Genomic DNA, 20,592 nt, shown 5'->3' with positions numbered 1-20,592 from the left:
CACTGATTTTGTACCAATTTAATGCAGTGTTCAGGGTACTCAGCATCCCTCAAGTGGTTATACCCTCCCTCACAGACCCCCTGCAAGACTGTGCTCCACGTTTTGGCCAGAACGGGACTGCAGAACTTAGCCTGAAGCACTTTACACATCATATAGCCAGACATGTGCTGTACACTTCATCAAAATCACTTCCCCAAGCCCCATGAGCTTCAGCCACAAAGTAACATGTTTCTACAGGAAGCTTAAAATGAAAAGGTTAAGAAGAAACATTGAGTTAAAAGTTTTATTCATTCAACATCTCACATTACAAATATTTAAAAATTATATGCATACTGGTATAAATAGTCATTTGCAAACTATTTAATAACATTAATTTTCACTAGCACTTCAACAAATGAACTCTTTAAAAAAAGTAACTTGTGTTATATAACTTAGAGTAGAACATACAAAAATATGAACTTAAACGTGAAAATGACTTTAATAAAAAATGAATTACCCTTATTTAAAATGCTATAATAAATACTACAACCTCCCCATACACAGTAAAAACTATATGGAAATTCAGCCAAGTAGTACAATTAACTGACATACTTAAATAACTTTTCCTTCTGATAATATGAGCAATACATTGGGGGAAAAACATATTAGGGATTAGTAAAAACTAGACACCCACTTGCTAAAAGTTTCACTTCCAAAAAATATAACAAAAAAATCTGATGAAAATTATAAAAACTAATTATACTTTAAAATTTAAAAATATAAAAAATAAAACAGTTGAATACAATATTGTCCCAATTCTTACAATGCTATCACAGTAGCTTTAAAATAAGATAATAAAATAAAGCAAATGACCAAAACCTTTTATTCCATTTTTTTAAAAATAATCTCAAATTTACATTAGTAGAAAGATTGATTTCTGATTCTTTTCTTTAGAAACACCAGCAAGAAAGAGGATTTACTAGAACAGTAGAAAATGACATTTTTAAATGTCTGCAATTAAAAACAAAGAATTACACTGCAAAGATCTTCCAGAAGTCTGAAATAGGTATTGCACATAACTTGAAGTTAACTTGCCACAATTCATCACATTCAAGTTTTAAATCACCTTTTAACAGAAGGTTTTAACTCTTCAAAAAGAAAAGGGGTGAATTATCAAGTCTTTCCAACAGCATCCTTATAAAACGCTAAATTGATTCACTGCAAGTTTTAAATTTGCATTCTGCAGAGGTCTGTGTATGGAGAAGTATATACTATACCAAAAAGCACGGGGCAGTGGGGTTCCTTTACATATAAAATAATCAGAAACACTTTATTTTACATTGCAAAAATAACCATGTAATTACTCTGTAACTACATTGTAAATACATGGCCAGTGCCATGCTAGTGTGATAAAACTACATGCTTATTAACCCCTTTGCAAATTGAAGTGATACCCTAAGACTGGTAACCCAATTACATGTTAATTATGTTTGGAGCTACACGGTAACCCCAACTACAAATCCCATGTAATCAGAAGGACATGTAATCACTATTTAAGTACAGAGTAATGTATATAATTGTTTATGCCCTGTAAATCGAAGTGTAACCAAATAATCTGTAAACACGCTTGTCACACAATCACAAGTGAATATTAGTAGAATAACAATTTCTTACATTAGTCATGCATACTAACATTACATGCCTGCCACCTAGCAGGCTCTCTTTTATTCTTTAAATATAATTTAAAAGAGCAGACACATTTCTGCATCAAACACCTAACATCAATTTTTTATTAATATTAAAAATGGCTAAACATTCACCAAAAACGTCTGCATTTGTGTATAATTTTTTAAAAACTTAGTAAGAAGCGGTAGACAATTTTGATGTTTCTTTACTTTTAAATTTCTACACTATATTTATGCATTTAAATTTCATGGGTCTAAAGACTGTGTCATTTGTCACTTTCATGCTTTTCTTCTTTAATTCTCAACTTTACATATACTATTTCTTAAATTATATGTACACCAAATACCTGGTGCTGGGCTAAGATGTTTAAGCAACATGCTTTCTTTTCTCTGCAGATTCTAAAATAGCATTGCCAGTGCACAACATCCATAATTCAAAATGTATGCAGAGCACTGAAATGTATAAAAAGCAGAATATAAGAAAATAAAATTTATTAAAATTATTTATATTAAAAAATGAAGTATATGAAGATCTCTCAGTAATAAAAGTACAAAAAGCTACTCTTTGCAATATGAAAAATTGAGGTATTGCATAAAGAGATATCCCGTCAGTGAAAAGTGTGCCTAAAAATGCTCACTGTTGGAAAAACAAGATATACAAAAGTAGTGCATAACAAATATACATTATGTGCATGACAAAATAAGTTAGCTACAAAAACACTGTACCGAAATTCAGCAGGTCATGTACAAAGGGAAAATTATTATTCAAAGCTAGTTCTCAAACAGTGTTATTTCTTGTAATGGTAACCCATCTCACCTGTTTACTGGGTAGGATCGGCACAATAGCACACCCCAAGCCACCTACAAGCATTAAAAAAATTAAAGGAACATTCCAACTATAATTATGTACTTCAGAGAAAAAAAAGTCCCTGACAATCTACACAAGAGCACTCTGCATTTGCATTACTGTTGTCAATATTTTCAGGGATTTCATTAAAAGCAGCTCCCTTTCTATACTTGACTAGTAGACAGCAAATGTCTCCATTTTGACCTTTGGAACTTGGTAAGGTATAGTTCATTAAAGCCTGTATTGAAAATAAAAACTGCTTCTCATAAAGATAATCTGGGCTAGGGGAACGGGATGAGGGGGGCCGACAAAGGCTTTTAATGGAGCAGATGTTTTCCAAGCAGTGCTGAGGCAAGTCTTTGGTTTGAGAGAATCTAAGATGGTACCACGCCACTCGGGCAGTTCAGAAGATTGCCACTACATGTGTTTGTTTGCACACTGCTAAATATAATTTGAGAAGTTGGCCAGGGCATTAGTTCAATAGTAATAAAAATAATTTTCAGAACTACTCCTTCATTCAACTATTTCAAACTAAACCCCTGCACCCACTCTTTATCATTCAATTAACATGTACTGTGTTAATGCTTCTCAAGGTAGAACTTATTTATAATAAAGCAGGCATTAACTTAGCAATGTTGGCACTTCAAATACCTGTGTTTCTTTATTTCCCCATATTAAGTTCTGAAGAGGTGGAATCTTAGTTGGGATTCTTTCTACAGGAAGAGTAAGAAAGGCATATGCACACTTGCACCATTTCATGCACAAATTCAGAAAATAGTGCAAAACAAGACTTGGAAACTACTTAGGTTCATGCCTTCTGTTACAACTAAGTTAGAGTGTATTTAAAACTAACTTTACATCCAAGATGGGAAACGAATAAGCAGTCAATTTTAGTTTGTGTGACACAACGGAATATCAAAACTTCAGTAAAAATCAGTGATATCCTTGAGGTATCTTTAGGTTTTCTACTTTTTCACGTCAAAATGGAGAGCAAAGGCTGGCCCCTGATGAATGTTAGTATATTAGGATATAGAGTTATATATAGCCATCAAAAATAAAATCTATATATTTATCCTTCAGGAGAGGAAATGCCAGTTAACTAGTTGTCATTACTCTAGCTTTGGTAGGATTTCTAGGGCTGTAACCAGACAATTGAGTTCTCTTAAAGAAAAAAAAAAAGGTGCACTCCCCCCTCAGTAGTAACTTTACTCAATTTTTACATTCAGGAATTCTTAAAATGTAATCATTTTGATGAAAATATAGTAAGCTCTGCCTATCTCATTAGTAATTTGGATGTGGGTGGTAGTCAGAGGCACGGTCAGATACATACCGAGCTAAAATTCAGCCTCAAAACCCTTAACAGATTTTTAAAAAAAGATCATTATTATAATGCTGCTTCAACTTTGCTCATGCATTTTTGTTGCTTTAAACATGCTCTTTCCTGTTGGTAGGTAAATGCTAACTTCATCTGTTGCTGGAAAAATCCGAAGTCGAAACAAAAAGAGAGGCAAAAACAGGCTTCCCTGGGGGAAAAGTGTCAGAACAGACTGATAGTGTTATTGTTACACGGTTATTTTAATAAAAGTATTCTTATGTTCTTTATTAACAATAATTTAATTAAAAAACCAAAATACTCTATTGTTTCAATTCTCTTTTCTTAATATTTTTCTCTCCTCTAAGAAAATGTTGCATGAAATTAAGTGTTCTCTCGGTAGTAAAGACAAGAGAATGCAACTCACTTGCAACGTTATCAATACGAAAAGGAGTTCCCAATACAGTTTTCAATGACAAGATTCTACAAAATACCCATATTATAGGTCATTCTTTCATTATACTATTGTTAAATTACAGACTACTACAAAAGGACATGCTATCTTGAATAAGAGAAAGGGTAGGGTGGGGTAGGGACAATCAGGATAACAGAAGAGTGCACTTAATTTGAGGCCTGCATATGAGCACTGCAGTGAGCATTTAGTTCCAGCGGAATGAAATATGTCTTGGGCGATCTCCTCCCTCCTTCACCAGGGGCTTGTGGAATTCCCTGCCAGCGCGTGAATGGATAGCAGCCCAGCAATATTCACAGTAATACTGCAGACAGGTAACATTAGCACAGAAAAATGGAGCAAATTTTCCACCGCAACGGGCCCCCTGACATTCATCACAAAGCTGATCATCCAAGACATATGGCTTAACTTCCACCTGTATTCAGAAAATGAGAAGAAAGTTTACAATTCTTAATAACAATATAGATAATGACAATTCCACACTATTTACTATCTGTATTCTAGCAGGATTGTGATCCCAGTTCTGTGGTAGGGAACACTACACTCAAGGATTTTCCCCCTCATTACACTTGATCATAGCCATTAAACACCCGAAACTATGGGCACTTGAGAACAATCTGCTCCCACTGTCCTCCTTGATCCTTAAAAAAACCCCAGAAACCAATGCTGATCATCAGTATCACACATGCTGTCACTGATTTACAGAAAGGACCAATCAACCCATCGCTGCAGAACTGATACACAGATTCACATCGAAACCATGGAGAACTCTGGGTGTTTATTTTTAAGTATGGTGATGCACAATTAAGCTCCTACCCTTTCAGGTAGGAATGTAAACTGTTTACACAACATTGTAACTGCAGATTAAATATGCACATGGTCTGCAAATTTCAATGTCTGAATTTCCAGCTCTAAAAAAATTTCATTTATTATCTTCAATAAACAGCATATTTCTGTTTTCTTTTTCTGTGGCTTAGTCCTCTCAGCAAAAGGAAACCCACCTGCTGTTGTTGAGATCAAATGAGAAGCTGAAAATGGGACTGATAGCCACCTACGCTGTTGGCATTAAGGGCCAGATGATGAGCAGTAATTCAGTACAGCAGACAAGAAAGGAGAAGAAAAATTTCTTCAAGTTCTTAACTGATAATGACTCACAGGAACTTACCAGCTGGTGCTCCAAGGATACATCTACACTGCAACATCTGCAGGCTACTAGCTTTTAATCTAGGCATTTGCATACCAAAACCAAGCCTGCTGTACTGTGGGCTACAAAACCCTGCTCACAGCACTCGAGTGCTTTCTCTGTGACAGCAAGGCAAAGCTTGCTGCTCGCAGTATCCAAGCTGGCTACAGCACAGCTCGTTTAGACATGCCTATGTGTTTAAATCACAACTGCAGCACTGCTATCCCCTAAAGGCTCAGATTCACCTCAAAACCAGTAATCACCTCCATTCCTTAGCTCCACAGAACTGTGAAAGGTCCATGTGGCATACCAGAAGCGCAACACAGAACTTCACGTTAAAAAAGCGTAAGTACAAGTTCCTGGTCTAGAAGTGTTTGTGAGCCTTCTCTGAAGCTCATTTAATTAATGTTTTCACAAACATTTCCAAATATCCAGACTGCGACTGGTGTCTCTACTGTTGACCTGTTATCTCTGCATCTGGCTTAGGGATGCTCCTTTCTGCATCTCACAAGCCTCAGAGGTATACCAGCTCATTCAAATAAGGACATTCAGAAGTTCCTGTGTTTTTAAACTTACCCAATTTTATCACTGTCCAGACAGAGCACTGCAGTAGTTTGATGTCATCTGTGCTTACAGTACATATAAACTACTTGGAGACAGTACAGCAGCCTTTTTTTTTTTTTTTTGACCTCAGTTTTTCTCCTCTTCCACCGCTAGAGTTGTGTTTCTCAAACACCCCTCCATGCCAACTCAGAAGAATGAATTTGTAAAAGACCAGAGGCAGACAAACATTCCTAACACCACATTCTCCCTTCATCACCGAGTTTGCTATGTATTTTGGGGTTGGGTATTCATTGATGAGTGTTGTCTTCTACAAGTGCTAAGAGGAGAGCCTACAAATATGCTATGCAGGCCTTAACGTGGCAATTCTGCTGCTCTATTATGTCTACTCAGACATACTCAGAGGCCAAGCTACAGCACAGGTAATTATACCTCTGCTTGCTTTAGCCTGTTACTGCAGCACTGGTTTTTGTGCAAATTTGCAACCCATAGATATTAGTCAGAGTCCTCAGCGCATTTATTCATTGTGTGCTGAAGTGCGTGTGCCAAATATGACCTGCAACTGTTACTTGGGCTAGGTATAGCGAGATTTCCCAGCTACAGAGAAAAAGCATAAATTACAGCAACTTCATCAGGCACACTTAGGGTGGCAGCACTCAGAAGCTCTGCAGTGGTGGGCGCTGCAGGCCACTGAGCATTTAATTCGCATTATCTCTTTGAAGGACACACCCTTTAGTAGAACCTCCTTGCCTAATTTTACAGGAAATCCCTTCTTGTTACTAGTTTTATTTTTACAGAAAAACTTTATTAGAAAAACTATTAATAAGTAGTACCTTATTAATAAAAAGTAGTATTGCCACTGTTGTACTTTTGTATCTCTCATGAACCCAATCCCTCCTATAATGAATCCGCTGAGCCCTTATCTCCCCACATTTCTTCTGAACTGCACACAAAATGGGGAAATAAGGAGGAGTGGGAGGAAAGAAGGAAGGGGAAATAGATTGCAAAATCTTTGCTAGAGTTCACAAGTACTTACTTAAATTTGTAGTCCCGCCAGCTTCAATGGACCTATTCACCCAAGTGTCTGCTTATGCAAGCAGAAGTTGCACAAGGGCGGCCCAAATTATTTGTTCAAAGCTGTACAGAACTTATTTCAGAGCCAAGATTAGAACAAAGACATTCCAATTCGCAGGCCCACAGTCAAATTGTTGTTACAATTCTTCTACCCAAGCTTTATAGCTAAAGCAGAAGTGAAATCATCAGCTAATCAGCCAAGTTTGGGGTTTTTCCTCTGTAGTAATTATAAAATTAAGATCAATATTGACAGTCACGTAAGAAAAATCCAGAGACAAAGCATGAAATAGACAGTAATGGTAGATGTAAGGATCTGAGTTTCTCAAAATTGTGGCCCGAAGATCACTGTAACTGGCAAAGACACATTTTATATAGATGAAGAAGGCAGAAGCAAGCAAACTGCAGATACGTTTGGCATATTCCTTTAATTTATAATAACAAAGGAATAAAATAACCAGACACAGCCTTTATGTAAGGTGTGGAAGATGACTGTGAGGCTACAATGCACACTAACGAATTTACAATGCATTACTATGATGCTCTTTAGGAACACCCAGCACACAATGTGTAACACTAGGCCCAGATTCTGCCCACTCTCTCAAAAGATGCAGAACAGGAGTAAGAACTGCTCCATCCTTGGCAGATACCTTACTCCCTGACATTATACAAACACTACAAGTGCAAATACTTGCAGTGGGAGTATACGATGAGTGCAATATTCTTATAAAAGGGCAAGGCAGCTGACATGCTTCCCATTATGCTAAGCAATTTGAGAAAGTCTGCTTCACAGTTGCCTCCCACGTTCCAGAAGCAACAGCTCTGTACCACTCCTTCATTTTTATTCTGTGTTGTATCTAAGTGGCACAATCTAGCCCTGAATATGCAATTAATCTGATATAACATTTACAGTCTTCACAATGACACACATTTACATGGAAAAGCGTTTCTAGAGAAAGCACTGAACAAAAATAGAATATGCTTGAAGACCTTACCCGTTTATCTATCTCTCCATGCTGCAGCTGAACAAAGCGAGCACTGATAGCAGCTATGTAACTCTGTTGATTAGAAAATGCAACCCGCCCAGCTCCTTTTGGGTACTTCAGCTCAGGGTCTGTGTCAATTCCAGCATAGCACACCCCTCCATACAGCCGATCCATTATCATTGCAAGTTCCACTAAACCAGAAAGGAAAATGAAACAGTGGTGTAGACTTGGTAATTTTTTCTAAAAGCATCAAATGAAACAGTCCATTTGTATTCATGTCCCCCGCTACAAGTGTCAAGAACGCTTAATACTTCCCTTGCTGAAATAACTTGTTTCCCCCATTGCTCCCCAAATCAGGCTGCATATTCAACATGCCCAGTGCTGCGGAACACGCAGTGTACCTGCTCGTAAAGGCCGAGGAACACCACCAACAAAAATGGTTTTTCGTGGGTCAAGAGGCTGTGAACCATCCATAACAAAATCACTATCACTAAGGTTCCAAGGCCGGATCTGAACCTACGGACAAAAAGCCTTTTTTTTTTAACCATTCACAATTCAAAGTATCTCAGTAATATAAATTAAAACAGTATCCTACAAAGAAGAAAACCTCTTAAACGGCTGTACTTTCTAAACTCGTTTTCTACTCGTTCAGCAATCATTTCTCAAAATGAAATGGTAATAAGCTCTGTTAAGACAGACCACTTGATCATGCTAAATTTCACCACTTCCTTGTTACCCAAATTTCTGGGAAAAAACTCACCCTCTACTTACACATTTACTTAATCGTGACTGAACTGCGCTGTATGAACCACAATGGTGCGTATGTATCTACACTATTCGTGCTGTTCTAGCCAAGTGTAAGCACTAGACTAGCGTTATCTCAATGCAACAGGCTCCAGTGCGCAAAGTTGCGTGTTTATTTACTATGCAAAACTAGCTGCTTTGTATTTGCCTACAGCTGGCCAAATTTGAAGTACAGGAATATAGCAGAAGTCTCTCCAACTATTAACAGACTCGCATCAGCCCCAAAACCATTTGTACTCGTAATTTACAGTTCAATGCCACATTACATTTTTTTGGATTTAATTTGTCTCTGTCAGAACATGTTACATGCAACACTCAGACAATATAAAGTCTACATTTTAATCAATAATAAGCATAAAATACCTGTCTGGAAAGACATTTATTACATCAGCAATGGTGAAATTTAGCAAACCTTTTTCTAACCAAAATATGAATTGTAATTAGACTAAAAAATTTCATAATGTCTAGTTTAAAAATAAGTAAGTTGGTCTTCTCTTTGAGAACTTAATTTGACACCTTAAAGAAATTTAAAAATTAGCACTCTGGAGACAGAAATAAGGAAAAAAAGGCATCTGAAGAGAACAATTTCTGGTTATCATACAGGAATTGTGCAGGCCCTGACAATTCTACCTACCGGTTTGTCTTTGATAGTGGGGCTGGAAACACAAAGATAGAGCTTTCCATCTTCTTCAATACATGCATCAATCAGTGCCTGTACAGAGCTTTCATCTTGGAATAGCAAAAATGCATATCCTACAAAAGGGAAAACAAACACATAACTACTTTTGTCTATCTGCCTATAGGATAATAACTTAATCCAGAATTATCCTTGGCACCATGTCATCATGCTACCATACAGTAAGGGATAAACTTTTAAGATGCTTTCACACATTTCCAACCCAGCCTCCTGCAAGTCCTCTGCAGAGACACGAAGGAAAGCAGGGAGCTTGCTGATCAGCACGCTCTTTCCCCATTTCCTTTGAAAAGGATAAGCCAGCAGTATGAACTGAACAAAAGCCACAGCTGTAGAGGCAAACCTGCCAGGATGGTTGTTAATATAAGGTACAAATCCTTCCCAGCTTCTGTGGAGGGCATTTAGTCCCTTTAAAGAGGACTAGTCTCGACTATTATTACAAAAATGAAGAACAAGAGGGGTAGAAAAGGAAAATGGAATAAAGTAAAAACAGGAAGTTAAGTAAGAATTCTTTTAGTGCAGAATAATTGCAAAGCCACATTCTAAATTCCACTAGTTTATAACAATCCCAGGGATTCAACTTTTTTCCCCCTAAACATAGGGTCATTGTCACAAAAATCTTGTCTAAAATGGAGTCTCATCAAGAAAAATGATTCTAAAATGCTCATGTCATTGGTTATCAGGTATTTACCTTTAGGAGGAAAATAAGATTTACTTTCTGCCTTGTGTGGCCAGTCTACAATCAAAGGTCCAAAGCGACGAAAACTAGCAGTGATCTCATCTGTAGAGAGAGAAAGGAAAAGGCATGAATTGAAATTAAAATAAATTGAATGGAAGACATCTGAAGAACACTGATTGCAGGCAGCTTCGTCCTATACATAAACATTCTGTGACCCTAAAGGTTCAGCAGCTCATAGCAATGCTTAGTAGCTGACGGGGAATCTTTATGACAAGTCAGAACACACATTAGAAAACAAGACAGGTCAAAGACCAAGCTTTTCTTTCTACTGATGATTATCAATAAAAGCTCATAATCCACTAATTCGCAGAAATGGAGTCACTGCATCTATACAACTATCATAACCCAGCTCCAACTATTCTCTCACAAAGAGTTTAGAGACAATTTGCTGATTTGCTAATAAGCAATCAACTCTGCCAATATGCTTTCTAATTGCAGAAAGACTGGGAAAAAACGAAGGGACTATCACAAGACCCAGCCATGCCTGTTCATATCACATGCCAGTGCCACATGTGCAAACACTATCTGAGCTCGACCTCAAACTAACAGAGTAAACTTGCAGGACATAGTTATGTAATTTTATAGGAGAGATGGCAAGAATATATTACTGTATCAAGAAGCAATTCTCGCATACATTTCAATTCTGCCTTTGACCTCAAATTACTGGTATAAATTTGCATATGCTAGTCCCATAGAAGTCTTGCAGTTGCAATTCTATTCTTGAAATTGAGTGATTATTCCCTTTTCCTTCTCCACAAACACACTTGAACCACTGCTAGTTAAAGTTTCTCTGGACAAGAATTTTTCATTAAAAAAACTGAAACAAAAAGAACAAACTTCACATTGCTGGAGCATCATCTAAATTGGCACAATGCTCAGCTGTATTCTGTTTGTGGTATTACAGGGCTTTCCATACTAGCATGCTGTTGGGGGTTCCTAATACACAATTTAGAGGATTTTCCCCACCCTCAAATTTGGTTAAAAATCTGAAAAGGTGTTACTAATTATGTGTTTTTCAGTTTGTTTACACTCTTTGATGACACAGCTAATGAAGTAGCAACTTAACACAAATTTAATGTTAAAGCACATATATAAAATGCTTTCTAGAAACAGGATCAGAAAAACCTCAAAAATTCAGCTCTCATGTAGATTTTAAATCATATACTCCTTATTCTAATTCACACTTGTGCATTTAACAGAAAGAGAGCTGAAAGAAGCAACTGAAAAATTCAAGCTACCCTCCTAGCACAGGTTTAGAAAAGGTCCTATTCTTCAGTAACTAGGGTCCACAGAGACCAAACTATTCATGTTATCATCTGCTTTTAAAACCACAAAGGTGACAAAGTTAAAAAACAAACAAAACCCCAACAACAACAAAGAAGGAGAGACTATAAGATCATTTTTCCACTTGTAAACATCATGTTGTATTTGACCTTTTAATAATAAAGTAGCTCTTACGTTTGACATGAAGTCAGGTTGTCACATCACAGTAGTACACACTGCAGTGCATTACAATCACTCTCCCTGACATAAAAAGTGGGTATTAAAATGATTCTGTGATTAAGAAAAAGCAACTTCTCAGATTTACAGTTGCTGTAGTTCTTTTAACCACTATCCCAGCACACTCATACACACAGAATACAGAACTCTGGTGAAATGAAGCTTCACTAGATTTGTGCATGTTATATACATATTTTTACTGTTTTTAAAATAACAACTGCAGTGTTCTGTCACCTTTGTCTGTATGGTGGACCCACCACAGATTCCTGATTCCTCACTGTATGCAACTGCCTCTGCACAGATTCATTCCTGTCTGAGTCCTCACCACGCACACGTTAGAAGCTACCACAGGACATAATCGTTGCTGAAAACAACCTCTGAGAACTACACATAAGCATCCAAATAAATACTTATGACTTACTATGCTATACAAACTTTATAAAACTACCAGCCGTACTCTTCCTACTACTGGCTTCTGGCACCTATAAAATTATTGCAATGTATTTATGAGTTCCAACAGGTGATATTTACTTGTTTATTTTTGCACCGCTATGCCTTTTTTATAATTTTTATACCGTAGAAGTCAGTTAAATGTGTTGTTAACATATGATTTTGTTCTTCAACAGCAGAACAATGCTACAGCCTAAACTAGTTTGAATTATCTCAGGTCTGCCATGGACTGAAAGTGGTAATATGCAAAGACACATTTACATATCACAGCCTTTCCGTAGAGTTTGGAAAACAATCATTCATTAGCTAACAGACAAAAGGTTTCACACCAGTTTTGTCATTAAGCCAGAAGGAGATTTTCTGGATAAGATTTTCTGGGTGTACCTTCATCAATATCTGGTGGCAGTCCGCCGACAAAGACTTTACGGGAATACCGTTCCACTCTTTCTCCATTCTGATGGGAGAAGCAGTGAGGTGATCCTAAACCACTGTGAAGAGTCTGATCCCCACGTCCATCATCCAAGAACCCGTCTTCCATTGGAAACAGTGAAGACTGACCTGAAGAGGGGGTTAAAAAAAAAGAAGGGAAAAAACCATACTAACAGAACAAAGCACACATTGTTTAAGTAATTTTAAAAAATGCACTAGTTTTTGCATTAGCAGTAGAACTGTTTGCAATCTTCCCTTTTAATGAGCAGTTACGTTCTCAATTTCATATGACCCTTACAGTTTTCAAAACCATTCAGTACACTCAAATGCATTCTTTCAGAGAAAAGGTTGCTACCTTCTTCATAACTGCACTACAACTAATGAAAATCTGAAACAAAACAGTACTTCTAATGGATGCTCAAGTTGACTATTTTCCATAATAATTCGTGTTTCCAATTAGATTTCTTTTAAAAAGGTGTTAAAAAAGAAGAGAATATAAGCCAAATTTCTTTCTGGGACTCTCTCAATAGCAGACATCACTAAAACCTACGCCATATATATCATTTTTCAGTGAACAGGTTCTTACAATGAGTAGATACAATTTCATGGTGCAGATGGGAAAACAAGAATTCTACCAGCTAAATATATTACACATTTAAATTACCTGATACCAAAACATATCATAAACCACCCACTTGTAAATAACAAAAATATCCTGATAAAAACATAAAGACCCACTGTAATTTACTGCAAATGAAGACTGAAAACTAGGCAATACTGTGTCATTCCTAGAAGCAAGTTTACTTAGATGTTACAACAGAGTTTCGTTAATGGACTCACTCTAACAGAAAATGTTGTAAGCATGCTTCCCTTCACAGCCCAATATTCTTCTATGATAACCCTTATCATAGATTTCCTTAATAATATTTATTCCTTTTAAATAAGATTCTTTTATTTATAAATGCAACTGTATAATATCATAAATAGAGCACACAAGCTGATCTCTCCCATGAATTCACCCTTTAGTTATGGTATTCAATATCTAGACAACAAACTGAATAGACTTCTACTCATTTAAGGAACATTTTAGGAATAAATAAATATATATAGGGACAGTAAGCAAATAAATGAAGTTTGCTGCAAGTTTTAGGATACACTTCCTTTTGCCTATGATGTGATATACAATGTCTGCTTTTTCAGAATTCATTACAATCTACCACAGCAATGTATTGGTAAGGTTAATTTATCCTGCTCTGGCTTCCCTCCTTTGAAATAAATTGATTTTAAAAAAGAAAACATCTTGAAAACAGAAAATTTGACCAGTTCCAATACCCAGACATTTTCCATGCAAAAATCAAAGAGTTAACAAGTTGAAAGAAAAAAATACAATAAAATCCACAGTCCATAGAGTTTATACAAATAAAAAAAAAAAATGGAAGGCTTGGTCATCTTTCTTTATTTGAAATTTCTAGAATCTTTGTACACCTTTAATTAAAATAAAAGTCAACTATAATCAGGCCTATTTCTGTAGCTAGGCAAACCTGGTTCCTACGAGGATAAAAATATTGTAATATAGACTTAAATGTTATTTTGTTTTCCCCTAATGAACTGATGCACGTGCCATTTGTTTCATCTCTTTAAGACCCCAATCCTGCAGGTATTGTTGGAAGGGAGGAACTCTCCATACCTAAACAACCTTTTCAGGTTCATCAGCATTACTACTGTTAGATAATTCAACATGCATGCTTGCAGGATCTGGTTCTTTAACCTAGCAGGCCAGGACATATATTCACTATAGTCTATGCTGCATCGAGAAAACCATCAGCACCCAAAAGAACCAAAATAAACTTCTCCAGCATTGGCATTCATAACATACATACAAACACAGCAGCGTAGCCCTCCAGTGTAACAAATCATACAGATGATGTCCACTGTAAGGATTGTGATCATTTCAGCCTCAATAGTTCTACTGTGGAGTACTACCTAATTCAGTTAAAAGGTTTATTTATGGCATGCAGACTATGTAAACTTATGTGAAACTGATCCTTTATAATCTTAAATTTTGGACTTTGCCCTCTAGTAACAACTTAATGTTATTTCTCCCATGAGACATTGTCAACATTAGAAAATTAAATAGGAATATTGTTACCTCGCCTTCTCCCATATGTCCTTGCTGCATGTTAAATGAGAAAGAAAACAGCCTTTCAATCATTGTTATAAGGACCAAAAGACCTTGTTTTATCGCCTTTATGCTAACTCAGTGATTCTCAAGCCTTTTCATACTCCGGGTCATTTAAAATGGTGTTCACAAGCTGACCTCCCCCACCGCCCACAATACCATGCCTTCCTTGCACCATCTCTGTTACTTATCGATAAAACTTGTTGATATGAGGCTTACAAAGTATATGTGTATACTCAGAGAGACTTTGAAAACAACTTTAGTTCTTAATTTGCACATTTATTTTCAAATCTATTTCTTAATCCTCTGCTGGGTGTATGCCTGTAAGTAAATAGATCTTTTCTCATGCACCAGGTCTCCTGACACATTCTGCAATGCACCATGCTCTCTACCTTGTTCAAGCGTATGCTAACACTGATCTTCATCTGAACTGTAGGAAAAGCCCTGACACGAGGAAAGTAGAGGACTACTGTGTTAATTTCTGTTTTGAAATTAGGTTGCTATAAAAGCTTTGCACAACCCACAAAATCCTTGGTTAAATTATTACTGGCAGATAACCAGCTGAAAAACTTAAAGTCAAGGAGAAAACATCTGGGCCACTAAAACTGCCTTTCAGACCTCCTGCAGTCTGTGTAAAACAGTATAGATTCTCTCATACTAACTTAGAACACTTTGCTGTAATTATTCGACAGTTACCCACTGCTTCCTAGTTTTCATGTTCCAAAACAAATAAATTCTACCACATTTTCTGTGCTGGCTTCCATTGTCAGAATATGGCCAAATTTTCTAATCAAACTTGCACATTCTTTTTCTTTTAATCTCATTAAAGTCTGTATCTGAAAGCAGGCCAACTGTTTCCAAAACTTGGATTCTCCTGGCAAGTACTATGAGAAACTCTGACCACACCATGCATTTTCTTTTGCTTCCTTATTCAGAATTGAGCTGACAATTAGTTTAAGCATTTAAATATTTGTAAACCACAACAAAACAGGAGTCGTTTCCTCTTTCAAAATAAAAATCATATCAATCCAATTTACTTCATGATTATTTAACATCTGTAAGATCATTTTACTTCTCTGATCTTTTGCTGATAGAGATACTCACAATTAACACCAAGAATACAAAATAACGAAGCCCTAGTCTTCAGACTGGAGCATATTCTCAGGTGTTCACATGGGTACTGGCTTTATGGGAGAATCTTAAAGGCTGAGGGCCTTTAAAAGTATAATTTTTCCATGGTAATTTTGAATTTAGAAATGCAATATGATCATATAGTCCTCAAAGTAGAAAGTTTTAAGGAACTTTTCTTTCATGGAAAGCAATCAGCAGTCTCACTGCATTTCTGACAAAGCTCAGAAGCCTTTGCACATTTTAGAAAACATCAAGCACTTTCAAAAACAGCTCTGCCTATAAAGCCATAAAAATCTTGCTTGTGGTTTCTAAATTACTAACAAAACCACACAAACCCCTTCACTTGGTACACCCATTCTTGGCAACAAAGCATGCAGCACAGATACGATTCCCACTGCGGATCTGTGACCACAATTTAGGTCAGCAGACTCCTCACTGCTTTACCACCTGTGTCACTCAAGGCAACACCATTTTTCTCCTTTACCAGTTATGGAAAACAACAAAAAAGCTCAGCCACCAGCTAGGAAGTACTTCCAGTGCCAAATACCACTAAAGAGGTTTTGAGAATGAAATACTAAGGTTTTTTTTTTTCCTTCTTAATTTGCTTCTTATTTTCTGCATTTGCTTCATCTAACCCACAAAATACAAACATTTGACAGTTCAAAACATTTCTCAGGAGCCACAGTTTATAACTAACCCAGTACAGCACAGATACAAACTTTCTCCACTCATTGAATTCAGAGCTCATCACACGCCATTAATTTCACACAATGTAATACACAACATTGAAACTAAAGAATGCTCTTTTGGCAGGCTAGGAAGACAGCTAACTGTGATTTACCAATTCTGTCTCTGGCTTTCATAATTTCATATTAAGAGAAATCTTTGCTATGAGAGAACCCTAGCTAAGCTGCAACATAAATGAAGCCTTAAGGTAGCTGTTACCAACCAGAGAAAAAGATTTAACTCTGAAGATCAGGATGCTTGCCTATCCCCTGCTAAGAAATGAGACAACTACAACATTGGTTTGGATTCCTCAAATCTATTTATCCTTTCCCCATTTCCTCAACATTTCAGGTAATTGCATAAAGGGCCTAGGACAGATTTACTAATCTCACAAGAAATTTGAGCAAGAAATATGTTACAAAACCTAAAAAATATGAAGTGTTTATGCAACCAGTTCAACTGTTTATTAGTAACCTATGGAGACATATTTTTCCAATAAAATCAGTCTGAAATTTAAAATGCTATTAGCAGCTGCTTTGATTATTTTGTCACCTCAGTCCTCCCTGCAACACTCCTTTCTATGTAAGAAGTAAAGCCATAGAGAAAGCCAATGATCTTTTGCAAAAATCTGCTGCTTTTACCGTCTTTCATTTTAAGGAACTTAATGAATAAGCAACCCAGTCAAATTTTTGTGTCTTCACCTAACTTGAGACACTTAATGGGCTCCTGGCCACCTCCCTCTCTCTTTTTTTAATTACATCTTTTGTGTCTAACGTACCTCCAATTAAATGTGTGGAGCTTTCTTCTCTCTATAGGAAGCACCAAAAAGACTGTCAGCATGTTGTGCATAATCACATATGCAATTCTGTATAAAGTACACAGTTCCCAATGACAAGATATTCTGCTGAAGAAGCATGAAAAATGCATGCAGGAATCCTAAATCACTCAAACCCCAAACTTACTACAAGCTTGCCCTGCAAAAAGCATGCCCAGGCTGAGCACCTGGTGCTCTTTAATGGTTCTTGCTGCCTTCCAATCTGCAGGATGGTAGCAATTTCAGGTGTATTTTGTGCCATTAATTGTGGAAGATTTACATAAAAGGGTCAGCTCAAGAGCAAACTGTTTAAAGCAAAGGGACCAGCAAGCAAGAAGATCTGTATCTCCTGTGAATGCCATCCCAACTTTCTAAGGCCACGTTACAACTAGGAGAATTATACGAGCATCCATAGTTAGTATTAATATAAACATCATAAAACCCTGGAATGGACAGAGCAACTGAATGCTCGAAGTGAAATTACGGTTGTACCTTCCTATAGTAGTTTTAAGGCATGCAAAGTCTAGGTTGATGTAATACCTGTCCAGTTCCGTACCTAATTCATATCTTTAGTCCAGGAGCTCCTCAAGGCAGGGATTCTGTTCTTTACCTTGGCACAGAGGCCAATATAGTAACACACTGCAATCTTTTACATCAGTCATTGATATGCTCTCATTTCCTTCCTCTCAAAGATCAAAACCAGACTAGCTTCATTAGTGAGTTCCAAGGAATTTCAGGTTTCTGTGCACATTAATCACTGAAGTTACCAGAATAATATTTTTTAATTTTGAAAGGGACAGATATTCATGTTGACTTTTTACATAACCTGACTGTGAGAACAAGTAAGACCCAATCACACCCTTCCACCAGGCATTAGCTCTACCACTGAGACAGCTTTCCACCATCCAGCTCCAGGCAAGCTAGGAAACTTCTGTCAATTTGCATACACTCTTTCATATTCTACATCAATTATACAGGCTTTAGGAAAAATATTCAAGCTGAGTAAGATTTTGCTGAAGTGATCCCAATTTCATAAGCTTTCATGAATGAAGTAATGATTTTAACCGCTGATTTTTAGGGAGAAAAAATGACAAGAACCTGCGGTACAAACGAGGGAACTACTACAGGGGCAACAGGCTACAACTCTTGCAAACGAAAGCAGTAAAAGAGTAGAAGGGAAAACAAAGCCTCTATACCATCATCAGCTATTTGTTAAATATTATAGAAACGGAGAAAAGTGTAAGAGTCCGGATTTTTTAAAAAAGGGGGATAATAAGGTTTTCTCTAAGGCTATACTGAAACCTTTCCCTATTATTTAAAAAACTTTTACCTGTAGATGGTCATAGGTGGCCAGTTTCTTATGCTGGAAGGCAAATATGATGAACACACAAACACAGAGTTTCAAGCTGTCACTGAAATGGCTTACTCTGCTAGTCATTTTCTTCCCCTAAACAGAAGGCAGGGACGTAATTTGCTGCTGGCCTGTCTTCTGTTTCACTTAGGACTTAACTTTTAGAGAAACAGAAGTATCAAAATTTCATGGGATTATTTCTAAATGTGAGCTAGATATCCTTGAATCTATTATAGAAAATATTTATGCTTTCATGAGGTTTATTTTTAAATTACAGAAAAATAACTGAAGTACAATCTGGTTTTGCCATTCCAATAGCAAATTCTTATTTCAAAATTACACTAAACTGTATTTTGTCATTGTAGCAAGACTGACAATGCTGTGCACAGGGCCATTAAAATATGAACTATAGTATTTTATTACCATTTTTCCCCTACTGCTCCCTGAGGGCAGGTAGGGTTGATTATAACTCAGAGTTAGATTTTATCATCACTTCATGTTTCACAATGCATTTCATACGTAATGCACGGACCACATGTTTCTACCACAGGTATCAACAGTACATTTCACAAGAAGTTCTGTAAGGTCATCTCAAGCCCTACTTCACTAGTGAAGAATCTAATCATATCCTTAACCAAACCAAAAGCAGAAAAATGAAAATTATAAAGAACATCTGTATTTAACCTACCTTTGCTTAAATTATCTCTGTATATGAAGAAGTAATTCAGAGACCAAGGCAGGTATTTTCAGAGGTATACATGTACTTTCTCAAATTAGAACATAAAAAGCGTATCTACCTATATGTACTATACACAAAGGTATTTCTTCCTTACAACTTAAGTCTCAGATGACATTTCCAATAGGAAAGCAGATAGTGTCATAAAGTGTTGCATGGCAGGCAAAAAAGTACTGGGTTTTATGCATTCCTTGATTTTCGTTCTAAAATATTAAGGACAAAAGGATTAGGCTACAGTTCCATGATTGTTAACATAAAACATGTGCATGTGTGCAAAAAATTTTGCCCAATTCAAGCACATAATCTCATTTCTGTCAAATTATCCTGAGCACATGATCTGTTGACTGTGGAACAACAGCCAATGAATGGTAGAGTGGCACAGGCATGTGATACCTGACCCAGGATAAATTCTGTCAATACAGAATAAATTCATCAAAATTTTAACAAATCTACACCAACAGTAAACATACTCCATGTCAGAACTTTGCATCTTATAGTCACAGCCATCTTTATGATAACGTCAGAGATGCCTGTTTTAGAAGTTGTTTTCAAAAATAAGCTACTAAAAAGGAGTATGAGAGATTCCCTATTTTGTGGATTTCAAACACTACCGAACATCAAAGAAAGAAAAACATTCAAATAGCATTTTCTTAATCTAAGACAATCTTACAAAAATTAAACACCTCTATATATACATCTGGAAAATGTATATTTGTCACACTTTTAGCAATGTCAAAGTCAGCACAAAACTAGAAAAGTAGACTACATTTGGCTGCACAGTAAAATCAAGGATTAACACCTTTGGAAGTACTGATTCCGCAAAATTAAGTGGCAGAGATGCCAAAACCTGCATTTTTTCCTCCTAATTTATTTTTAAAGCAGCACAATGTAAAACAAAAAAGCACGTGATGAGAAATACAGTGCTAGTTTCTGTCCAAAATGT

The 20,592-nt window shown here is 36.5% G+C and overlaps 1 protein-coding gene across 2 annotated transcripts in view; it reads right to left on the bottom strand.

Moving 5' to 3' along the window:
- Window positions 1-269: 269 nt before the first annotated feature.
- Window positions 270-20,592, bottom strand: part of CPEB4 (cytoplasmic polyadenylation element binding protein 4) — a 44,697-nt gene continuing 24,374 nt past the window's right edge. The window contains exons 3-9 of one of the 2 annotated variants that reach the window (XM_029997638.2): window positions 14,862-14,885; window positions 12,668-12,841; window positions 10,286-10,375; window positions 9,535-9,653; window positions 8,498-8,612; window positions 8,106-8,287; window positions 270-4,710 (exon numbers count right to left, since the gene is read on the bottom strand). In XM_029997638.2, the coding sequence (XP_029853498.1) occupies window positions 4,483-4,710; window positions 8,106-8,287; window positions 8,498-8,612; window positions 9,535-9,653; window positions 10,286-10,375; window positions 12,668-12,841; window positions 14,862-14,885 (932 nt within the window). In that variant the 3' untranslated portion in view covers window positions 270-4,482. The remainder of the gene's footprint in view (window positions 4,711-8,105; window positions 8,288-8,497; window positions 8,613-9,534; window positions 9,654-10,285; window positions 10,376-12,667; window positions 12,842-14,861; window positions 14,886-20,592) is intronic. The other variant, XM_029997639.2, reaches the window with a different exon arrangement.

Source organism: Aquila chrysaetos, chromosome 22 (assembly GCF_900496995.4).
Source record: "Aquila chrysaetos chrysaetos chromosome 22, bAquChr1.4, whole genome shotgun sequence".
NCBI classification, from domain to species: Eukaryota; Metazoa; Chordata; class Aves; order Accipitriformes; family Accipitridae; genus Aquila; species Aquila chrysaetos.
This window is presented reverse-complemented; position numbering and strand designations above follow the sequence as displayed.